Consider the following 21,732-nt stretch of genomic DNA (forward strand, 5'->3'; position numbering starts at 1 on the left):
CAGATGTTGCAGAGAAGAAGTTTTGCAAAATCATGTCCAAACGAAATGGGAAGTAGCAAGCAACCTTCTCTTCAGGTGTTGCTGTCCTCATTGCCTCTATCCTGAATCAAGCACTTCCAAGTGGTGCTACTATGGCACAGGAGGCACTGAGGGAGATCCGCAGGGTCCAGACAAGAAGATGACATTCTCCAAATCTTCCTGTTGCCTGCTATGTGAAGAGGCAGGCACATCTGTGCAAGGGGGCTTACTGTGGGGCAAAGCCAGACTGGACCAGCCAAGCAGCAACCTGCTATAAGAAGTCAGGTAGCTGTTAAGAGACTACAACTGGTCTGGGGAACACGGGGTGGGAATTGGCTCGCTGTGCTGCCTGACAGATATGTGGTAGTGTTAGGTGTCTTGCTGTTTCGATGCCAAATTTTAAGTAAGATTGGTCTGTGTTTCAAGGTGATGTATAGTCAAATCTTCAGCCAAAATTCTGAGCACATTTGAAAAATTGACCTGTGTCCTCAGGATATAGGGATCCTGAGGATATAGGATAGGATCTCTAGACTAGAGACAGTCAGGATGAATAGGATCTTGAAAATACAGGGTATTATTCAACCATTCAAAGTAACTGATGAGTCTCATTCTTGTTGAAGCTATTTGGCTGGTGTCTTTCTGGCTATCACTACTGATTTATGAAAGAAAAATGCTCTAAAGGAAACACGAAGATTTAGATGGAAGCTTTTTTTAGGAAAGAATGTTTGCTGAAAAGTGCAATTTTGGGATGATGACTTGCAGATTTTCGGTAGATACATTTGATAAACAGTTTCATTCAAAAGCAAAAGGGAAAACATTTCTGTAACTGTCTAAATGTTTCTTTTACAAATACTTTCTAAAGGAAATGTTTCAACATTAAATCAACACATCTAACTCTTAAATAAAACGTCTTTCAGAAAAGGGTTAAACAGCCCTGAATTTTCACTTACAGTTGAGTGTGATGTTTTGGTCAATCACAAACAATTGTTTTTTAAAATCTTGTGCCAGATTCCCAAAATGTTATCATTTTGGATTGACCTAAAAGGGATTTTTTTTTAATCTCCGGCTTTTTAGTTTGTCCACTCAGCCACAAAATCCATTACTCGCGTTAAGTCTACTCAGTAGGGATTTATAATGGGTAACCCAGCTGACAGGAAGCACAGTGAGATACCAGGAGGAAAGAAAGAAAAAAGAACAATTCCCCAAGGAGCAGAAAAGCTGCTAGAAGCGTGTGTATGTGTGGGTTGTCTGGACTGGGACCGGTGGCAGCTGTGCCTCAGCAGAAGAGCCATGGTAGGAGTGAAGGATGCATGCTAATCCCCGCCTGACTCAGTCAGAGCTGTCTCTGAGACAGGATAGGCTCCACTTTGAGTCAGCAGAGTGATTCAGACATTTGTGGTTAAGAAAAGTAAAATTCCTAATGGCTAGGGAGAGGTTGGCCTTTTGGTCATCGCTATGTCAAGTTCATGGATGCAACATCCCAGTCATGACCTCACTGGCTATCAGCTTTTGCAAAACAATGCCCTCTCATGCTCTCCAGGTTGCCATCTTGTATTCTAGTGATGGATGCTTGTTTCACAGGATGGGGAAGTTGACTCTGCTTGGCTTTTTCTAGCCTGAGCATAGAGGGACCAAGTGCTCCCTCACAGCAAATCGGCTGCAGATGGTCAAGTCTACCTTCTCTCTCCAGTCTCTATTCCACTTTTTAACTAGGGATTATGAATTGTGCACTCCCAGAATCACCAGTGGAGTAAAAAAAATCTTAAATGACAAAAATTCACCTAACAGACATGTAATAAATGAAGTTATTGGTTCTTCCTTGAATTATGTATTCTGCTGCTGTATTCCTGAGTTTTGAAGAGGGCCTCAGATTTCAAAGGCACAACACTTTTGGGCCAGAAATGTGGCTTAGAGGTTTGAACGGGTCAGGACCTCAGAGAAGCTAGTATTCACTTGCTGTCTAAGCATGAGGTCTTTGAGATCTGGAAGTTAAATATAGGAATGAAAATCAGCACTGAGAGAGAAAATACCATGTACAATGTAGTTGAATTCTAATGTTTCAGTTGGACTAGTTAAAGTTTATATTTCTCTCCATCTCCATCTTTGGACAAGGCCATTCAACTGGAAACCTTGTATGAATGTCACAAGAGTTTTCATACATAGGATTTCTAGGCTGATGGTAGTAGGTTTCTTTATTTAAAAAAAAAAAAAAAAGGAGCTGTAGTTATGGGTAAAAAGTACAAGAAGGATTTAACCTACCTTTAATTTGGGCAAAACCAAATGCATCTGCATCTCATGTGCACCAAACTAGTGAGATCACTTGTTTTTCTTTGCTATCACACCAATGAGAAGTTCAAACCAGAGGGCATAGATCTCAATTCCCAGTGTTAGGGAATAAAACATGACTCATATTCATCTCTGGCCTTGAAACTGGCAATGTTTGGTTTGATGGTGGTTGTACGTGAGAAGTGGTCTGCTTGGAAAAGGACAGTGACCAGAACAGAGATGGCAGCACCAGCAGTGTGGATGTTGTAGTGACTGCTACAACAAGATGCTCCTCTAGTTGTGGCTGGTAATTTCAGGTTCATGTTTAAGCGATGGGTGGTTTGGGACGGGTTATTTCCTTCCTTTCCTTTCCTAGCAGTGCTGACGTCTGTCTGTAGGCAAAGCTTCTGCCGGCAGCGTGGGTTCCATCATCTTTCTTTGAACTTGATCCAAACTCCAGTGGCAGCAGGGTAGGCAGGAGGTTCCCAGACAGTCATGCATTGTTTGAACTGGCTGGTGGTTTGTCCTCCCCCAGCACAAATATTGAAAAGGAATAGCTGAACAGATGAATACCAATGCAGTAAACTTCTAGGAATGCAGACAAAAGCTTATCATGGCTCTCTAAGCTCTTGGACCATACAGACTTGCTCAAGACCAAGATGTATACCCTTGATTCTGTCTAATGTTTTCTAACCCTGAGTATAAGAATTTATTAATCTACCTGGACAGTGATTTTTCTAAGATTTCTCCCATCATAAAAGATGAAAAAACAATCCCTATAGCTGTCATTATACGACAGCCAAAATATTGCTTATTTTGAAGAATATGGAACATGTATATCCAAGCTGCTTTCATAACACAGGGCTTGAAAGACCTGCTTTATTTTTAACACTTCTTTTTTTGGGGGGGGGGGGAGAGTTAGTATTTTTCATTTTTTCCATTATTTTCACTTCTCTCTTTCCCACTCTTCCTATTCCTCCCATCACTGCCCAAGTTAAAAAAGGGAAAAACAAACAAACAAGAACATAAACATAACTCTTAAATAAAGGTCTCAGTCCTTAAATGCCCCTCCCCTCAAAACATCGACCACCCTTGTCCCAACCTGTGGGTCGGATGTACCAAGACATGAAATAACAGCTCAGCAAATCTCTGCTGCACTGGGGACACAAAGCGACTTCTTCTACCAATAGCTCTGTAAGGTAACAAGAGAGCATTCCCTCTGAGACAGGCTGTCTCATGTGACCATCCTTATCTGTCTTCCTTTTCCCCTGAGTCCATTGCCAGGGCAGACTGTTTCCTTATATCTCCACAGGAAGCAGTATCACGCTTCCCCGAGGACGAGCAGTTGGCACGAATTCAAAATGTCATCCAGGAGCTCCCACCATCACATTACAGGTGAGAACGTGTCCACTGAGGTGCTGAGGAACAGCATGGTGACACTCACCATCAGGGAATATTGCCTGAAACAGCACTGGAGTTAATTTCCAGAAGTCAGTTCCCAAAAGCTGACTCACCGTTTCCAAATCTGACAACAATTTGTCTGGCATTTAAATATCATTGAACAAACTGTTGTTAGTGATTGAACAAGCTCTCCTTGCTGCAGTCTGTCATCCTCCCTCCCTGGGTACAATTCCTCTGGCACCCTTGGCCAGTGTCCTGATTGTGGTAAGGAGAAGATGATCTGCCGGAGATCCTTGAGCAAGAGCTAAGCCCTCAGACTTTGCAGCACCCCACTCCCTCACCCATCCATCTGCCATCTTCTTTGCACCCATTACACACGCTAAAGATTGTTTGGTCCATGCCCCATCCTTGGCCACCCCAGAGAACAGTTGTTCAGATGTTCACTTCCATCCCCTGGAAGTGCTGGTGCTGTAATTCCTCCATTCTATGGGGCCTGTTGTGCCATTGCAGACACTGCCTTCCTTGAGCAGGAGACAACTCTGAGTTCAGAACTGGGTCTGAACCTTGCTGTCCCAGTGGGTGGGCATCGGTCACTTGACACTTTTTTCTCTCTTCATATGAAACCACTACAGAACACTGGAATACCTGATCAAGCACCTGACTCACTTGGCCTCCTTCAGCAACATGACCAACATGCACACCAGAAACCTGGCCTTGGTGTGGGCCCCCAATCTCCTCAGGTACAGTAGAGAGTCTTCTCATCCAGAGCACCATGCTGAGCTCCAAGGGGAGTGTCAGCACCTGAGCCTGGAGACCCATCCCTTGAGGGAAATGCAAAGACAGGGAAAAGCAGAACAGCTAAAGGGAGCAGTATTGCAGAACAAACAACTTTTAAAAGGACAAAAAATTCTGCCAGGTTGAATAATCTGAGATCGTATGGCCAGCATCCAAGGAAGCTTGTGGTTTGGTGTGTTTCTTATTAAAAAAAAAAAAAGCTGTTATTTGCAAGTTGAGTACATCGATTTAAAAATGAGGAGTTAGCTCATCACTGTGGAACGGAAATGACACTTCTGACAGTGCCAGTACTACAGCAGTGGGGCAATGAGAGACAGCATGGCTTGGAAGGGAGGGCAACAGGGCAATAATACGACAAGCCTGTGCCCAGATCTGCTTGAACATAAGTGAGATGAGCTTTGTGGGCTTAAGATGGCATCTAGTGTCAGATCTCAAGGCCACCAGCTAGTTTGTCATGTTTGCTATGCCTGGCACTCTGCTGGGAAGTGGGCTGGATAAGATGCAGGCAGAGGTTTGGCTGATATGTTGTAAAGCTAAGCAGAACAAGAAAAAATAGTATCTGGGGAAAAAAATATTTTGTCTTGTTGAAATTCCCTTCTGTGTCTATCCCACACCCATATATCGAGAGGAATGAACTATGCAGGGAGAGTCCAGGACTGCACTGGGCAGGAGAGAGGTGCTGGCAGAGCTGGGAGGTAGGCTGGCAGAGGACAGGAGGGAGAGACATTGGCTAGAGAGCTACAGGCCTGAAAAGTATTCTCTAAAGAGTTATTTCACCCTTTTAAATCACAAAACAGGCAGAGCAGGTTCTGAAAATGAATCAAATGTTGACTCTATTGTATATCATAAAGTGGACCTTTACTACTGACACATTTTCATTGTAGCATCTGTCCTTGTCAAAAAAACTGAAGTCTGTTTCCTTTTGCAATCTTTTGTAAGTGCAAGCCCCAGGGAGGGTAAGAAAGGAGCAAGCAATGCAACTGCACCCTCCTTGCAGGGTTATCCTCTTGGCAATGCCCCAAGCTATTATCTAACACACCAGTCATTAACTTTACAAAGGATCCATTGCCCAGAGATAATTTCTTCAGCAACACTTTGGCATGTCAAGATAAGGAATGTTTCTTTGCTGAGAGCAAGAGTGAGAATGTGGGAGTGCGGGGGGGCAGAGAAGAGACTACTGGGGCACACAGAAAAGCATCGAAAAAATTGGCATGGGGAAGACCTGAGCAGGGTTCTAAGGGATTTCGCTGGGAGATGACTGAAGCATTGAGTAGGGATCAGGAAGCAGTGTTTGAAGGCTCCTGAATTGTCTCCTGAATTTCAAAGCCCAACTTTGAAATAGCTAAAAGAGGAGCATAGAGGGAGGAGAGCAGAGTTTGAGAGTTACAGTTTCATCTACTGCTGAAGAATGTAGAAGTAAAGTAGGGAAAATAACACAGGCAGGAAAGAGAGCAGCAAAAGTGACAGAAAAAACGGCAAATAATTTTTAAAAGAGTGAAAAGGCAGGAAAGATGAGGGTCCATGAGGGAATGAGAGCAAGGGGTGCAGCAAGAGTGGGGAAACCATCCTAGTTCCAAGTCTTGCAGGAAGAAAGCTGTTCTCTCCTTCCCTGGGGCTGTGTATGGCAATGCTGGCTACTAGTATACTTCTTTCCTGGTGCAGGTCAAAGGAGATTGAGGCGGTTGGCTGCAATGGGGATGCAGCTTTCCTGGAGGTGCGAGTGCAGCAGTTGGTGATTGAGTTCATCCTGAATCACGTGGATCAGATCTTCAACAACAACAGAAAAGCCAGCTGTGCAGAGAACATTGGTAACAACCTCCCTGAACCACTCTATGTGTTATTTGCCATGTACTTCAGCTCTAACTGTATCTCTCTAACTGTATCCCCTTCCATATTTCAAGCATATCAACCCTTACTGTGCTCACCGACTCCCCTAAACACACCTTGATCCCAGTCCCTCATTGTTCTTGTACTGTTCATCCACATCTCCAACATTTTTTTTTGAATACCAGCCTCCTTCAGTCTGCTGAGCCAGGTGGCCCTATGGCTCATCTTCTACATGATCTCACTTGGCTTAGACCTTTCCGCAAAAGGAAGACCACCTGATTGCTTCTCAATCCTGATCTAAGCTTTCTCTCTAAGCCCAACAGCCGCAGTCTCAGTTGTTCTCTCAGGCTCCCCCAATTATAATTCTTCATACCAATGATACCTGCCCTGCAGCCACCATATCCACCCAAGTCAGAAGCCACACTCCCAAGATAAAACTTAAGCTTGTGTTCTAAGAACTTATGTCTTGTACTTAGGGACATTTTATGAAAAGAGATTTTTTTATTAATTCTAGGACATCAGCAGTCTTGGGAAATGCTGATTTTTGTTATTTAGTGACAGGTTTGTTGTCAAAATGCTTTTAAGCCTGGGAAGTGAGAGGGCTTGAATCGATGGTGACCTCACATAATTTCAGAAATATGTTCTGTTTTACCCACTAGGAAGACTTGTAATACCTGCAGAAGTGAGGGAGTAACCTTTCTGCTTTCCAGCCCTGTGTCAGCTTATCCCATCCACCTTTCCCTTAACATGTGGTATTCCCTACTAGTCTGTCCTTGGAGCCCACAGTTCCAGTGTGGTGCCCTGCTCGACCTGTAGCACCCTTACTCCACCAATGCATGTGCCATTCCTGTGCCCTTGTTTATGCCCTGGCAGAAGGCACGGAGTGAGGAACTGCACCCCTACTGCCATAAGCATTGCAGCAAAACACTTAATAGTAAATTCCAAGGCTTCTGATTGTACTCTAGGTCACTGGTCCAAAACTGGTCCAAGTGCTGAACACCACTGGCCTTTAACAGCTGTGTGGAGTCAGGAGAGGAACATGCTGATGATCCCAGTTGATTTCTTAGTGGGAAAGTGCCCCTTCACCTAGCCCCTCTGCACAGGCAGGAGCTTGCACCCTGCTTCAGCGGTAGGGGTAAGTACTGAGTGGACTCCAGAGACTGCCATTCCTTCATGCACCTTGAGGTGGTCTGTTTAGGACAGGTCTGCTGATGGGAAGCTGGCTTTGCTACTGCCTGTGTAAACAGAAACCTTCAGTTCCCAGGACTGTCAGTCACACTGCTTTCCATAGCCCTGAAATGCATTAGGAAGGTAAAGTAATGCTGGTGTTCAGAACAGCACCGTCCCAGAACAAGACAAGGAGAAAGATGTGGAAGTGAGAGAAAGAATTAGGCACCAGATTTAGACTGGGAACTGAACTGCTCCAAAATCTGGAGAGGGAGGGAGGGAAGGAGAGAGGAGAGAGGGGAATGCGTGAATCCTGGTGGTTTTCAGAGATGCCTCTTTCACACCAAAATGTCTACAGCAGAGGCAACAAGTCTGTGCAATGGAGGCTTTGGCTGGCGAGTGTCCTCCCTGCTGGGAATGCACTCGGATGGATAAGGTTGCTGGGGAGATGGAAGACTTATCTGACAAAAAGCCTCTCTCCCTGCACGTGCCACTCCTTTACTCCCTCCGCAGGAGACGTTCCAGTCAAATAAAGACACGAAGCTCTTGCTCTCATCTCTCCTCACCCCAGGCTGGAATGTATTTTCTTGCTTTTCAGAGAGCACATCAGTTGTGAAAAGTCTGACCCTCCCCTCAGCCTCCCTGCCGATGAAATTGGTGAGCCTGGAAGAAGCACAGGCACGGAGTTTGTCAGCCTCCCACCCTGCTCGTAAGGAAAGGAGAGAGAACAGCTTGCCTGAAATTGTCCCTGTAACTGGGTCCCTCTTCCACACAGTTGTTGACCTCCCTGACAGCAAGTAAGTGCTAAGAGTATAAAGTGCAAACAAAAAAGTGCGGGCTCCCCAGCATGATTGGGAATGAGACTGTGGTTAGTGTGATGCCCCCACATCTGCACACATGAGCCACCACTGGGAGAAAATTGTGCGCCCTTTTCAAAAAAGGCACAGCTGCTCCTGAGAAGCATTACAGTTGCTGGGTTCATAGCTCTACTAGTCCTCATCCCTCCACCAGGGCAGAACCTCACAGACCTGCAGGAAGAATTAATTTCTTTGCATCCTTGGGTCAGCTCAGGATTTGGTTAAAGGTGGGCTGAGTGTGCCACAGGTTTGGACACAGCTCTCCTATGAGTTCCACCTGCTGGTGGCCAGTCCATGGTGTGCCTGGTGACATAGACCTGCTCAGCTTTGTTGTTCTCCAGGTTCCTCTGCACTCATAGGCAAGTAATAAGCTGAATTTTCACTCCTGGTATGGAGAGGCTTTTACATAGTGGCACCTATGCCATCTGTGCGTACGCCAGGAGAAGAGTCCTATTTCAGCTGAGGTTGCTGCAGTTGTTGGCAGTGCTGCCCAGCATAAGTATTTATCTATTGGTCTATCTATCTGGTAATATATGGCCACTCTACTGCCTGGTTCTGAGAGTTTATAGCATCTGCAGCAGGAGGCTCATTAATCTACTGACCCATAAAGCACCGTAGCAAAGACAGTTCTTCGCACTTGATATATTAAAGCAAAAATGAGCCATCTAACAGAATACTGACAAGAGGATAACCAGCTTAAGACAAAAGGGTGTATTGCCCCTCTAGAGTCCCTTTTCCTTTATCACTTGAAGAGAACAGTCCTATCCCCAAGATACTAATCCTCTTCGTAGGACTGATTTGTGCTCTTCTGAGTACAGATCCGGAAGAAAAGCAGAACTATGGGCGTAGAAAGCCCATTTTGGAGAGCAGGACAGAGAGATAAGAGGTTCTTGCTCTGGAAGAGGGGGGATTGAAGGAGAAGTCAGAATGAGTGTATGAAGGAACTGAAACAGAGCTTCATTCAATAATATGCATAGAAGAAAACTGACTTCTGGAGTAGCAGCTTCTTTTTGTTTAAAGCTGGGATTTCCAAAGAGTCACAGGGAACTGGTATCCCACTTCCTCTGACATTTACTAGAAATTGATTGAATTGCCTTATGCCTCCTTTTGGTTAGTACATTACAGTAGCATATGATCATGTAACACCTATGATTAAATTCATGTTGGCCTGAGAAGTATTAGTACCTAGTTTGTATTAAGAGATCCTTTTATTTTTGCAAATTCATAAAACTTAGAAGACATGAGGACTTTAAAGGACAGCTTTGTGCACTGGGTGATAGTACCAGTTCCATCAGTTCTCTGGAATTTATCTTGCATTCTGTCATTAAAACTCATTTTAAAAGCAATTTTTCTTTACTATACTGCAAGATAGTTCTAGCCTCAGAAACCCCTCCTTTCTGGAGACAGGCATGGTTGATCACTTAGTCAATCACAGTTGCTGTAGCATGATGCCACAGCCAGCTCCCTTCAAGAGCCGGCTTAGGTGTCTTTCCATCTATGACATGGTTAAATCAGCAATATAGACAAATCACTTATAGAAAAGCAAGAGTTGGTTGTGTAGCTGTAGAATTAAAAGAGGTGTGAGAAGAAAAGCAGGACAGAGTTGAGGGTTGAGGGGAGAGAGCTCAGAGGGTTTTGTGAGATATTAAAAAGACAAAAGTCTCTGGGGTTTGGTAACCTTCTGAGCCCTTTTTCCTTTCAGGAGAAAATTATCTACCAAGTCCAAGAAATGGAAGTCGATATTTAACTTGGGCCGTTCTGGCTCAGAATCAAAGTCTAAACTGAGTCGAAATGGGAGTGTCTTTGTAAGGGCACAGAAGCTCTCTGGTAAGAACACACTTTTCAGTTAAGTATTTCCCTCTGCAGCTTTCTTCTGCGATATTGATAGCATGGAGCAACCTGTATCTACATGACACTAATACCATTAGACTTCAGATAGTCTAATGGGGGTCATGTTGCCATGTTTCATGGACATCTCATTTTCACAGGATGGTGAGAAACACCCTTCTAGGAGGATATGCCAAACAGCTACAGCAAATATTAAATTTTAGTATGTGATAAACAGGCTCCCATTGCCCAGCTGTCAAGCTTGGGGACTAGGAAATACTATGTAGGTTTGGATTAGTCCACTCCTCTAGCGCAGCCAGCCTCTGTCTCCTAATGTTTCTTACATGGCACTGGGTGAATGGCTCTCCTTCCATTAAAGGGCACTAAAGAACCAACTGTGTTGAGTGTCTTTGAGAAAAACAAGATGCCAGGAGTTCCTATGGCTTCTAGCTCTCAGCACTTTGAGGCAAACTATTACTTTTGCAGAATTTACAAGAGAGAAGTTGTCTTTTCTCCTGGTTGTAATCCCAAGTTTTAGCCCCTCCTGAGCTGCAATCTCTTCAACACGTTGCTTCTGAGGAAATCACATGGCAGTGCCAATTCCCAGTGTTCAGAAATGGTGACTCAAGTTCTAAAAATCATGAAGTTGACTGAAAGTAATCACAATTTTTAGAAGAAAGCATACCCTTTATAACCTGAATTCATAAAGAGGTGTTTCAGGTTTATATGTCCTAGATTTTTTTAGTATCTGCAAGAAAAGAAATTCACTTTCTAAAAAGATTAAGGTGGGATTTTTTTTAGATAATCTCATGACTCCAGGAGCTGATGTTCAGAGGATTGCTACCAAACACTGCAAGACTTAAAATGAAATAGTTAATGTTGGCAACATTACCTACCACCGCATATGAGAGGCTGTATTTGGATGAGAAGTGAGTGTGAAGCCAAATGCTGGATCCAGCTCCTCTTCGACCCCTGCCTTCTCCCATGTTTTGCATGTGCAGATGGCCTTACATACGGTGCCTGTGGCAGACCTCGAAATAGCTCTCCATCCTATTTTGATCATGGGATCACCTTCTCACTTTGATAAGGAATACTCTGTCCCAAAATAGTGCTAACCCAAGGATGCCCAGGAATGACCGGAGCCCACTGATTGTGGGAGCTGAGTCTTGTTCCAAGCACAGTATTGAGTGACAGGAGGCTGTATGTTTTCACCAGCAGAACACAAAAATGCACAACCGTGTGCAGAGATTTAGGCACTGAAGTAGTGGTTTTGAGAAGCAGTGCTTTAGTGCTGCCATATTGTGCTTTTTGTGTACTCTCTGCTTACAACCTGATGTGAGGAAACAGATGAACTTGCTGTTGAAACTCAGCACATGCTTTAACAGTTTGTGTCCATGCACACAAGTCTGCAAGTCCCATAAAGTGCGGGCTCCACAGCTTGAATTCTGTTCCTCTGGGGAAGCTGAGCCAGTGCTCAAGACATCATGCCATATGAAGGTAGCCAGGACCCCATATAAGTGCAAAAAGTAGCTGGAGTTTCTCCTATGCTCATGTCAAAGTCAGTCCCAGAAGCCTTAATTATATAAACAAATGAAGCTTGCTCATTTTCTGCCTTACTTTGTGCAACATTGTAAACAGCAAACTTTGCTCCCAGACATTTTCCAGAGCTCCATGGACCCTTTTTAGGCTGCCAGAGACTAACTTGTCATCCATGCCAGCTCCATTTCCCCCCACCTCCCCTTTTCAGACCGGTAACAACAACGTGCTTCCAAAACCTGTCAGGAACAGACCTGTAGAGTGTCTAGTGACAAATGGCACCTTGTTTCTGGACAAGCAAGTCCAGCGAGGATGACCAGGACTGCTTACTGCCCTTATAAATTTCCTGGAGTGCTTGCTGGAGGCAGGGCATGCTCACACCAGCTAAGAGCCTGGGAGTGCAACGTAAAAATAACCTAACATTTGCTATCAGGAATGAGAGGTGAGAAGGCATTTATGTCAGTTTAGTTAAAAAGTCCTCACAACCAATAGCCTGACTTGATCAGGGAGGTCAGTGGTTCATAACAGCTTTGGGGGTCCTTAAACTGCTTCACAGCGGAGATGGTGTTGACTGGCTGGGTTAAGTATAGCTCTCCACATGTCCGGCAGGTGCAAAGCTGTTAGCACTAGCAGATCCCCAGCTGTGTGGACAAGTGTTGTGGGTAAAAAGCCGCATGGTGTGGATACAGAAGGGGAATGCTTGGAAATGGAAAATAACTTTGATGTCAGTCTGGCATGCCCATCTATGTGTAGCTTTTGGTCTTTATGGGCTGAAAGTTGCAAAGCTGCAGCATCTGAAGCCTGTTTCTAAAACTCATTTTCCACAGAAAAAGCAACAATTCGGCCCGCGAAGAGCATGGACTCGCTGTGTTCCCTGCCAGTAGAAGGTAAGACATCAACAGCTTATACTGTAAGGATGAAGGATTACACCTCTGCATTCTCAGCTTTTCCCTGTGCCTGCATGGATGCAGGGGTCTAGTTCTTTGCCTATCTCACCGCATTGTGTATCTTTGTATGCTGGTACTATGTCTGCTGCCATGTACCCCCACCTTTGTGTGCATGCATTTTTAACCCTTTTCTGCGTCTTTTATGTTGGTGCATGCACCTGAGAGCTACCACTGTGCCTAGCTGCATCTTAGCAGTGGGATTGCTTTGATTTCATTGTTGGTTATTCCGGGCACAAAATTCTCATTTATAAGGAAAAGAATAAAGCAATGAAAAGTGCTTGCAATAAGCCAACAAAGCCTGGAGGTGTGATCTTTGTGGGCAATGCATGCTAGCCCTAGACTTGGCTGCATCTGATTGAGAGGGTTCTCTCATAAAAGTCTTAGGTGATTTCCACTGAAGGGGAGCCTATCCAGCCCTGCATGCCAAGATTGAAGGAGGCCCCAGGGCTGGAGCCTGAAAGGTGTTCCGGGCCTGCTGTCCCCATCCCTCTGGGGAAATGTGGGTGTTCACCAGGGCAGGAGTTATCCTTGGAGGGACAAAGGAGGGCTCCTCATAGCGGAAGGTTGCTTGCTAGTGTTTCACTTCCCACTGACTTCCTTGTATCTTCCCTCATCTAGGGGAGGATGAGAAGAGCAGATTCAAACGGACAGTGACTACTGGAGGGTTTTTTGTCCCAGTGATGAAGATACGGACAGGAGGCACAGGCAGCTCATATGACCTCAGCAAGGAGAATGAATGGGAGCGGGAAGGATCTGGCATGGGAGCCAAAGGATGCTCAGAGCTGAGTGGGGAGAAAGGTCCTCCCCGGACACCACAAGCAAAGTCTCCCCCTGAGCAGCTGAAGGTCTTCCGGGCAGCAGAGGATGCTGAAAATGAGCAGACTTCCCCCAAAGGTGGCCGCATGTTCTACACTTCTGAAACAGCCACCAAGTCAGGCTTCCCAAGCAGCCTCTTTCCCTTGGAGGCCTCCCCTCGTCACCAGAGGAAAGCCTTGAACATCTCAGAGCCCTTTGCTGTCTCTGTACCCCTCCGGGTATCAGCAGTCATCAGCACCAACAGCACCCCCTGCCGCGTGCCCACCAAGGAGAAGCTTTCCCTCTCCAGCCTGGACGAGTTGTCTTCCCTGGTGGCGGAGAGCACGAGCCCCTCTGCCCAGGAAGCAGGGACCCACACAAGGACAGAGCAGGCACCGGAGCAGAAGGAGAAACAGCCCGGGCCCACCTTGCCAGCGCCAGCATCCAGAGGTAAAAATGTGTTAAGGAGGGTGACGTGGAGCCTCTGTCAGGCTACTGGAGGTGGCCTGCAGCTCGGTGGTGTGGAGGTTGCTCCAGCCTGCTCTTGTGGCAGGAAAGAGACCAAGCTGTAGCAGGGTGTGTGTTGATGGTAGCAAGTCAGGTTGTTGTCATAATGAGACTGGGGAGGTGGGTGGCCAGCAGTGTCCTGTTGTGCCTGGAGGGAGCTCTTTAGCTTTGTTAGTTGGCATTGGGTTGAAACGGCACCGCTTTGTCTCAGGGCACATGTTTTCAGTCACAAGTAGTTACATCATTTATTTGTGTTTCTGATCCAGGCTCTCACCCTGAGGGGCTGGTGGCAGCCAGGAAACCCGAGGCCTTAGAAACTCCACAGCCAGCAGCAGAAAATCAGGAGATGTTATGTGTGCAGAGCAGCAGCACAAGCAGCCTCAACAGCCCCCAGCAGTCCTCGGAGCAAAGTCCCACCTTGGAGCAAACACCAGCCACAGACGTTCATACGGGGCCACTCCCTGCAGACAGGGTAGAGCAAGGACAGCTCAAGACGAAGGATGTCCCCTCAGAAGGCAGCTGTGGCCAGCAGGAGATTGAGATGGCTAAGGCAGAAGAACGGTCACCCTTAAGAGATGTGGTAAGGAAGAAGGCATGAGAAAAAAGATGGGGGACAATGTCACGGTGGTGACTGGGAGCCTGTTTAAGTTTCATTGTGTGCCTGTAGTCATGAAAACTCAATTTATGACCCAGGCTAAGCAGGGTCAAGAACTGACCATGTACTGATTTTTCTCCTGTCCACATGACCATGATTTACCTTTACGCAACTACTCGCTGTCTCCCCTCTTAGATTTCTTTCCCTGTAACTATATGATTGCAGTCTGTACCATTTGTCTGCTCTGAGACTCCAGATGTGAGACTGTCCGGATGTCTGAGCATTTTGACCCATGGTCTCTGAATTCCCCTTCTATTTTTACTGTCCTGTTTGTCCTGGTCAGCCTGAACAGTCCTTTTTTCTTCCATTTTCTACCCACTGTTTTTTATTATTATTATTTGCCTCCTCTATATTTCTAGCAGAGATTTTTCACCAAGTTTCTTACAGTGATACTCATCTCTGTACAGCTATTTAAAGATCTGTTGGCATAGTTCCTTGAATAGATTATTCATTCCGGTTTGTGTGTGATTTGGGAATGCAAATCCTCTGGCAAGGCCAAGTGAGCACTGAATGGGAAGAGCTGAGAAAAGGGCTGAGACATTCCAGCTACTCATTCACCTCACTCTTTCAGTATATCTGTCCAGGCCTCATTTTGGCTGCACCTCTGATCTTCTCCTCCATAAACCTACTTGTTTATAGATGTATTTCCTTCCCTGGACTGGTAGCAGTTGGCATGTGTGTGTTTCTGTACCCATGATGTCCTCATCCAGGAGCCTGTCTTTTCATTAAGGGCTGTTTGAGGAAAATGGAGGGTTATTTGCTCATATGTTGTGAGCTGCCAGGTCATGGCGTTTCTTTTGTTTTTCAGACTGAGGACCCTGCGAATGCCCTCCTAGAACCGCTGTGGCCAGACATACAGCAGGAACTGAAAATTATCGAATCTGAGGAGGAGCTCTTGCTCTTGCCAGCAGCTGTCCCCAAGACGAGCCTAATTTCTGAATCCTCTCCTTCAGTACAAACAGACAGTTTTTCCTCTGGCCCAGGGCAGAGTCCAACACTGTCTGAGCAGAAATCTGCAAGCAGAACACCACAGACAACAACTCAGGTGCCTTTACTTGGTGCCACTGGCATGGAACGACAAGAAGGCCTCCACAACTGCCAGTCTGATGTGGCTGCACAGCCGAGCTGTGCTTCAGCCCTACCCAAAGAGGGTACTCTTCCGACTGGCACAGCTGCTCCAAAGAACCACCACCCAGTGGTGGAGGACAGCAGGAGTGAATGTCTCACTCCTCCTCTGGACTGGAAGCTTCATAGACGATCAGAATTCCATGAGGTTGACCCAAGTGATGAATTTTCTTGTTCCAAAGGACAGTCAGGGAGAGAAAAAGATAGCATTCACCAGCTGCAGAGGGAAAAGGATGATCTTACCAGAGTCCAGACTCAGAGGGAGAAGCCTGAGATAATGACTGCTGATGAAAGGGACACGTTCTCCTCCAAGGCACTGAGTGGAGCTGGAATCCAGGTCCTGAAGGAGGGCAATCCTGTTAGCAGAACCCATGATGCTGGTGACCAGGATGACGAAGATACCTGGACAGACAATGTGCAGAGCTTAGAACTTGTGGAGCCATGGGAGGATCACCAGTGGGTTACAAGCCCACTCCATTCCCCCACCTTTAAGGACATTCAGGAGAAGATGATACAGGAGTTTCAGCCACAGAGCCAGAGAGCAGAGACAGGCCTTTCTCTTAGACCACGATTCAGTCGCAGCCTTTCCCTGGACAGTAAAGACACAGTGATGAGTCTGTGGACTATCCCATTCTCTTTCATAGAAGCCCCTGACCAGCAGCAACCATGCACTGATGTTCTACCAGTCACTTGTGAGCTGCCCAAAATACAGCCCATCTCCCCCTCTAGTTTGGGCAAAGGAAAGCAAGATGAGAATGGCACAAGTCCTCCAGAAGAACCTCTGAAACCTGAGGATCTGAGGTATCCCCTCAGCAGGGAGGAAGCAACAGCTGAGAAAGAAGGACCCTGCAGAATCCCTCTTTCAGAGCCAGAGGAAAAGAAAGTGGATGTGAGCAATGAAAACCCTTGGAGCTCAAAGCTTGAACTGTCTTTACCATACCAAAATAGCCCAGGCAGTTCTTCACAGGTGAAGAACACAAAGGAGGAGTTACCCATATCTCAGGACACTGCCCTGGGAGGAGAGACTGTTGCCAAAGCATTGTGCTCTGCCACTGAGTCACACCTGAGTAATAAAGATGAAGAAACACCTCGCAAAGTGAAGACTAGGCCATCATCCCTCAACTTGGATTCACTCCTTCCAGCCCCAGATTTCTTCACATTTGAGAACCTGTCCATGCCCTCTGCCCCTGGGAACCGCCTGTGTGGGCAGAAGGAAGTAAAAAGCAGTGATTCTGTTCCATCCCTGCCGACTGCCTGCCCTGCTGCCAGAAAAGGCATTCCCTGGGGGTCTCATTTCAACACCCATGTGGATCTAGACTTGGATTACCTGGCAGTGGCCCATGCCACCACTGGCCGTCGTAACTCTGCCCCTGTCAGTGTGTCAGCGGTCAGGACCTCCTTCATGATTAAGATGTGTCAGGCTAGAGCAGTGCCCGTGATACCACCCAAGATTCAGTACACCCAGATCCCCCAGCCCCTGCAGTCTCAGAACACCGCTCCATCAGCTGAGAAGAAGGAAGCAGAAGCCAAGCATGCCGTCAGGCAGAATCAACGGGTGGCATGGAGCCACCTGGAGGCCCCCAAGAGCCCACTAACAGAGAAGAAAGCCAAAGCAGAGAAAGAAAACAGTGACCCAGCTCAAAAGGACTCAGCCTGTCCTTGGCACAGCAACCTTGGCTCTCCGCTGGAGCCATCTCAGTCCAGTTATCACCCCACTCTGGATGCCCCTGTTCTGCGCCGAAAGCGCACCTCTGAGGGGGAGACAGCTGGAGATAACCCGCAGTCCTCAAAGATGGAGAGGCCATCAGGGTTCTCCAAGCCTTCCTATAGATCTAGGCCCGGGAGGCCCCAGAGTCTGATTCTCTTCAGTCCCCCTTTCCCCATTATGGACCATCCCTCCTCTTCAGCAGACTCCAGGGTGTTGTTATCACCCATAAGGAGCCCCACTCAGACCACCTCTTCGAGCCCCATTTGTGGAGATCTGTCTGAGACTTCACGGCCAACGCCTGAAGGGGTGACACTGAGGAACAAAATGACCATACCCAAGAATGGCCAGAGACTGGAGACCTCTACTAGCTGCTTTTACCAGCCCCAGAGGCGCTCTGTGATTCTGGATGGACGAAGTGGGAGGCAGATTGAATAGCAACTGTTTCTTTTATTGTTGGGGTTTTTTTTTGTGATGGATGGGATGGGAGTGTCCAAGACCAACTCTGTTGCCATTTTTCTGTTGTTATAGCTATATTGTGCAAGGTGGACCCAAATCATTTACAGTTTCTTGCAAAGCATTTTGCTACAGAGGATCATAGTCTTTTTGTCTTGCTTTTCCTTCCCTTTCTCACCCCTGCCTAATCCCTCACTCCGCTTTTTTTTTTGTAAGCCGGTCCCAGGAAACTTGTATTTTCTCATACTTGTTGTCTAACAAGCCCTGTGAAAGTCTCATCCTCCTGATGGAAAAAAAGGAAAAATAAATCTTGCTATAGTTAGAAAAATAGGACTGGGAGGAAACACTGTTTCAAAGCACTGCAGCTCAGGGTGCAGGGGCACAATATCTGCTGAAGAGGTAAGTCCAGATGTTTGGGATCTCCTTCCATTGTTTCCCAGCCACCAGTGAAGGACCATGCCTATTACCATCTCTGTTGTCTGATTTAGACAGCGTAAATAAACAGTGCAGGAGGCTGGGGATAGCTGAAGAGGAAGGTGAAGCTGGCATGAACAAGTCATACAGGGTGTGAGACACCCAAAGATGTTCCAGTGACAAACATACAACATGAAGGCACTGCCTCCAGCCCTGTCCTTGCATCAAAGATGTGCTTTTTCCAGCGTGTGCAAGGGCTGGAATGAAAGTAGCTGGACAGGAAACACCTAGTTGTTCTTTTAATCTTCCAAGTCCTGCTAATGCGTTTTGTTGTGCTCAGCCACACCTTCCTTAGGCAGACAAGATCTGTGTGGCTTGGGAATGTGTGTGCAGCTGTTTGTCCAATGGTAGAGACTTCTCAAGCTGGTATCAATGAAATCAAAGATATGATCATAACAAAGGCCAGTATCAACTATTTTCATCACTGCTTAAAGACAGTTGACACCTCTGCAACTATCTCCAGCTGTACTCCATGCTACCACCAGCAGAAAAAAGCAAGAGGACCTTCTGATCTGCATGTCCTTGGCCTATTTCTTTCTTGCACCCTGACTGACATATCTTTGACCTTGGTCTTTCATTGCCACTGTGTGGCATGTCCCTAGGTGCTTCTTCTTCCTTTAAACTTCCTCTCCTTGTGATTTTGCACAGTTTCTTTGAGAGCGTGGCTGGTTGTCACCTCTCTGGCCCTCAGTGCTTTAAGATTGATTAAGAGTATTGTAAAGAGGATGATTTGTGGGACTGTGGAACAGATCATGAACGATATCCTGAGAGGGGGATTTGAAGTGAATTAAACTCTCTCCTGGAGGGCCGTCTTGTTACAGGCAAATACACATTGATATAAGCAAAAGCTGCTGCGGGAATAGAATTAAAGCGTTCTTTATAAAGCTTCTAACTCTGTGTTCACCGCAGGCTCATCTATTGCCTGGTATGTGACCGTGGGCGATTGCAAAGTCAGGTACAGCCTGTGCTGTCTCTGCAATTTAAGTATCACTAGTGACTACGGAGGAGATGGGAACACAGGTGTTGCTGCCAGCCCTGAGACTGTCCCTATAATGGTCCTTGCAGGGGCCATCATTCACGGAGATGTCTGAGTCTGTAGGCCCTCAGATGGGTATTATGGGTATAGTTTAAGCAGTAAATGAGCATCTGGTAGGAAGTATTATAGCTACTACAATGAGTGTCAGTCAGAATTTCCTAACGGATGTATGTTTAGGCTTTTTTTTCTGAAGTACTGTCATTTTCAAGTTGTTAGCAAACTCAACCAATGAGCTCCTGGCCTGTACTGAATGTCACTTAATTAGTGCTTTCTCTGCACTCTTTGATTGCCTAAGGGGAGAGATGCCAGGGTACTTTTGAGAAGTTCTGGGCCCACAAATGCAAGGAATATGTCTTCAGCAGAATTTTCTCCTGTCTTATCCAAAAGGCGTGTGAAAAAACAAGAGGGCTTTTCCTTGTCAACAGTTGTAGTCTTTGATCCTCGCCACTGTGCTCCTCATTTGTGCATAACGAGAATAGAGGAAAGAACTAAGTCTGCGCTGTCAGTTTTGTTGAAGGAGAATATTGAACCAGATGAGAGCCTGGTGTTCTTGTTCGGGTCCATGTTCTCCCACAGATGTCAGCCTATACTTTGCCTGGGCAAGCTGTGGATGGCAGGTCCAGAATATATTGATGATAATTCATGATAATTTATCATCCTCCTCCCAGACCATAAGATGCCTGTGCAGCCTCCCATTAAGACTAGCAGATTGCCAATCCTCCATGCTCCTCATGGTTAATACAGCTCTGTGCTGCATTTACATGGCACCCAAATGCCCTTTTTACTGCCTCATGGGAAAGCTTTTAATGGCAAATGACTTGGGAAGGTGCGATACGAGGTATTGTGGTAAGACTTTAGAGAAAGTAGAAGTTGTGAAAATGATGCCCAGGTTTTTTGTCATCAACAGAATAGTTTGCTTTGGTTTATATTCTCTATGATTTATATTCTCTCAGTTCCTAGAAGTTTTGACTGCCAAGGCATCTGGAACAGAGCCAGCGAAGCTCACAAATTGATGTATCAAAAGAAAAAGAAAATGTGATGAAACCTTGGCACCTTAAAACCGTTCACTTTTTTTTTTTTTTTTTTTTTCACTCCATATTCTCACATAAGCTGATCTATGAACAAGAAATGAGTCCTGGCAATTTGTATATAATACACTGTCTCAACTCTTAGAAGCGTTCCAGTAAGTAATAGTGCTTTTGGCATAAGTGGTGAAACTCCTGCAAGAAAAAAATTATTAGAAATCTTTACTTAATATTAAAGATCAGCCTCAACTAAAATCTGTATCCAGACTACACTTTTTAAAGGTGTTTCAGAATTTGAACTCAGATCCAGGCAGAGATCTGTATTGACATCCCTATTTTGTAGGTCATCTCCATTGACAATTTCATCTCCAGCCTCCAGCTGCTGTATCAAACTTCCCCAAGAGCCTATCCAAGTGGGCTTAATGCAGGCACATCACTACAGTTTTATGGTCACAACTGGGCTTGTATCAAGACCGCTGAGGTAAAGCCCCAGATCCTGCAGAGCTGAGAGTACTTGCTTAGTTGCAAGGTGTACCATTGCACAGGTATAGGTCACCATATCCAACTCCAGAAGCAAACTTGTGCGGAGTTTGTAGTGCTTGATGATAGATCCATGTTGATACTGATAGCTGCAGTGAGCTGCAAGGACCAGAGCTTGGTAGTTAGACAGAGCCAGAAGACCGAATCTGTCTCCCATCGAACGGTGCTGACTGTGTTGTTGGAGCTTTCTGAGATACAACCTTACTAAACCATTCCTGATGTCAGCTTCAGTGTCAGACCCAACGTCATCTTTGCTTCAGAGCCCTTAGGTTGTCCTCTGCCACCCTGCAGGAGCAGACTGAACCTGAGACTGGAAGCTGTTCTGAAGTTCAGAGTTTTGCAGTGGTACATTGTGGGCACCAAACTCCTGCCCTCCAGCACAACCCTGCAACACTGGAGGCTTCAGAAAAGGATTTTGTGTTTTTTGCTTGGTTTTGGACTTGCCTTTTTTTTTTCTCTTTTTTTTTCTTTTTTTTTTTTTTTTTTTTTTTTCTGTGAAGCATTATGGAGGGTGATAGATCAGAATTATGGGAAATGGGTCTGGCCCAGAATTTGAAGTTTTATGTACAGGAGAACCAAGTCAGTTGTTCTTGGCATAATGGAAAGGACCTTCCTAAACAGACTGTCACATCATTTGCAGCTCTGCAAGGATCCTTTCAGTGACCCTGCAGTACATTTTGATTCTCCTGAGACTGTGAAGAGTATAAAGGCCATTCCCAATTTCGCAGATGGTCCCAGTCTCAGTCATGATACACTATCACCAGCACATGTTGC

General features: G+C 45.9%; 1 protein-coding gene across 1 annotated transcript in view; it reads left to right on the top strand.

Moving 5' to 3' along the window:
- ARHGAP31 (Rho GTPase activating protein 31) overlaps window positions 1-20,406 on the top strand; it is a 58,449-nt gene extending 38,043 nt beyond the window's left edge. The window contains exons 4-12 of the mRNA XM_074149030.1: window positions 3,596-3,678; window positions 4,317-4,424; window positions 6,142-6,287; window positions 8,072-8,270; window positions 10,033-10,157; window positions 12,521-12,580; window positions 13,259-13,885; window positions 14,209-14,522; window positions 15,406-20,406. Coding sequence (XP_074005131.1) covers window positions 3,596-3,678; window positions 4,317-4,424; window positions 6,142-6,287; window positions 8,072-8,270; window positions 10,033-10,157; window positions 12,521-12,580; window positions 13,259-13,885; window positions 14,209-14,522; window positions 15,406-17,865 — 4,122 coding nt within the window. The 3' untranslated portion in view covers window positions 17,866-20,406. The remainder of the gene's footprint in view (window positions 1-3,595; window positions 3,679-4,316; window positions 4,425-6,141; window positions 6,288-8,071; window positions 8,271-10,032; window positions 10,158-12,520; window positions 12,581-13,258; window positions 13,886-14,208; window positions 14,523-15,405) is intronic.
- The last annotated feature ends 1,326 nt before the right edge of the window (window positions 20,407-21,732 follow it).

The sequence above is a fragment of the Numenius arquata genome, chromosome 1, assembly GCF_964106895.1.
Source record: "Numenius arquata chromosome 1, bNumArq3.hap1.1, whole genome shotgun sequence".
In the NCBI taxonomy this organism is placed as follows: Eukaryota; Metazoa; Chordata; class Aves; order Charadriiformes; family Scolopacidae; genus Numenius; species Numenius arquata.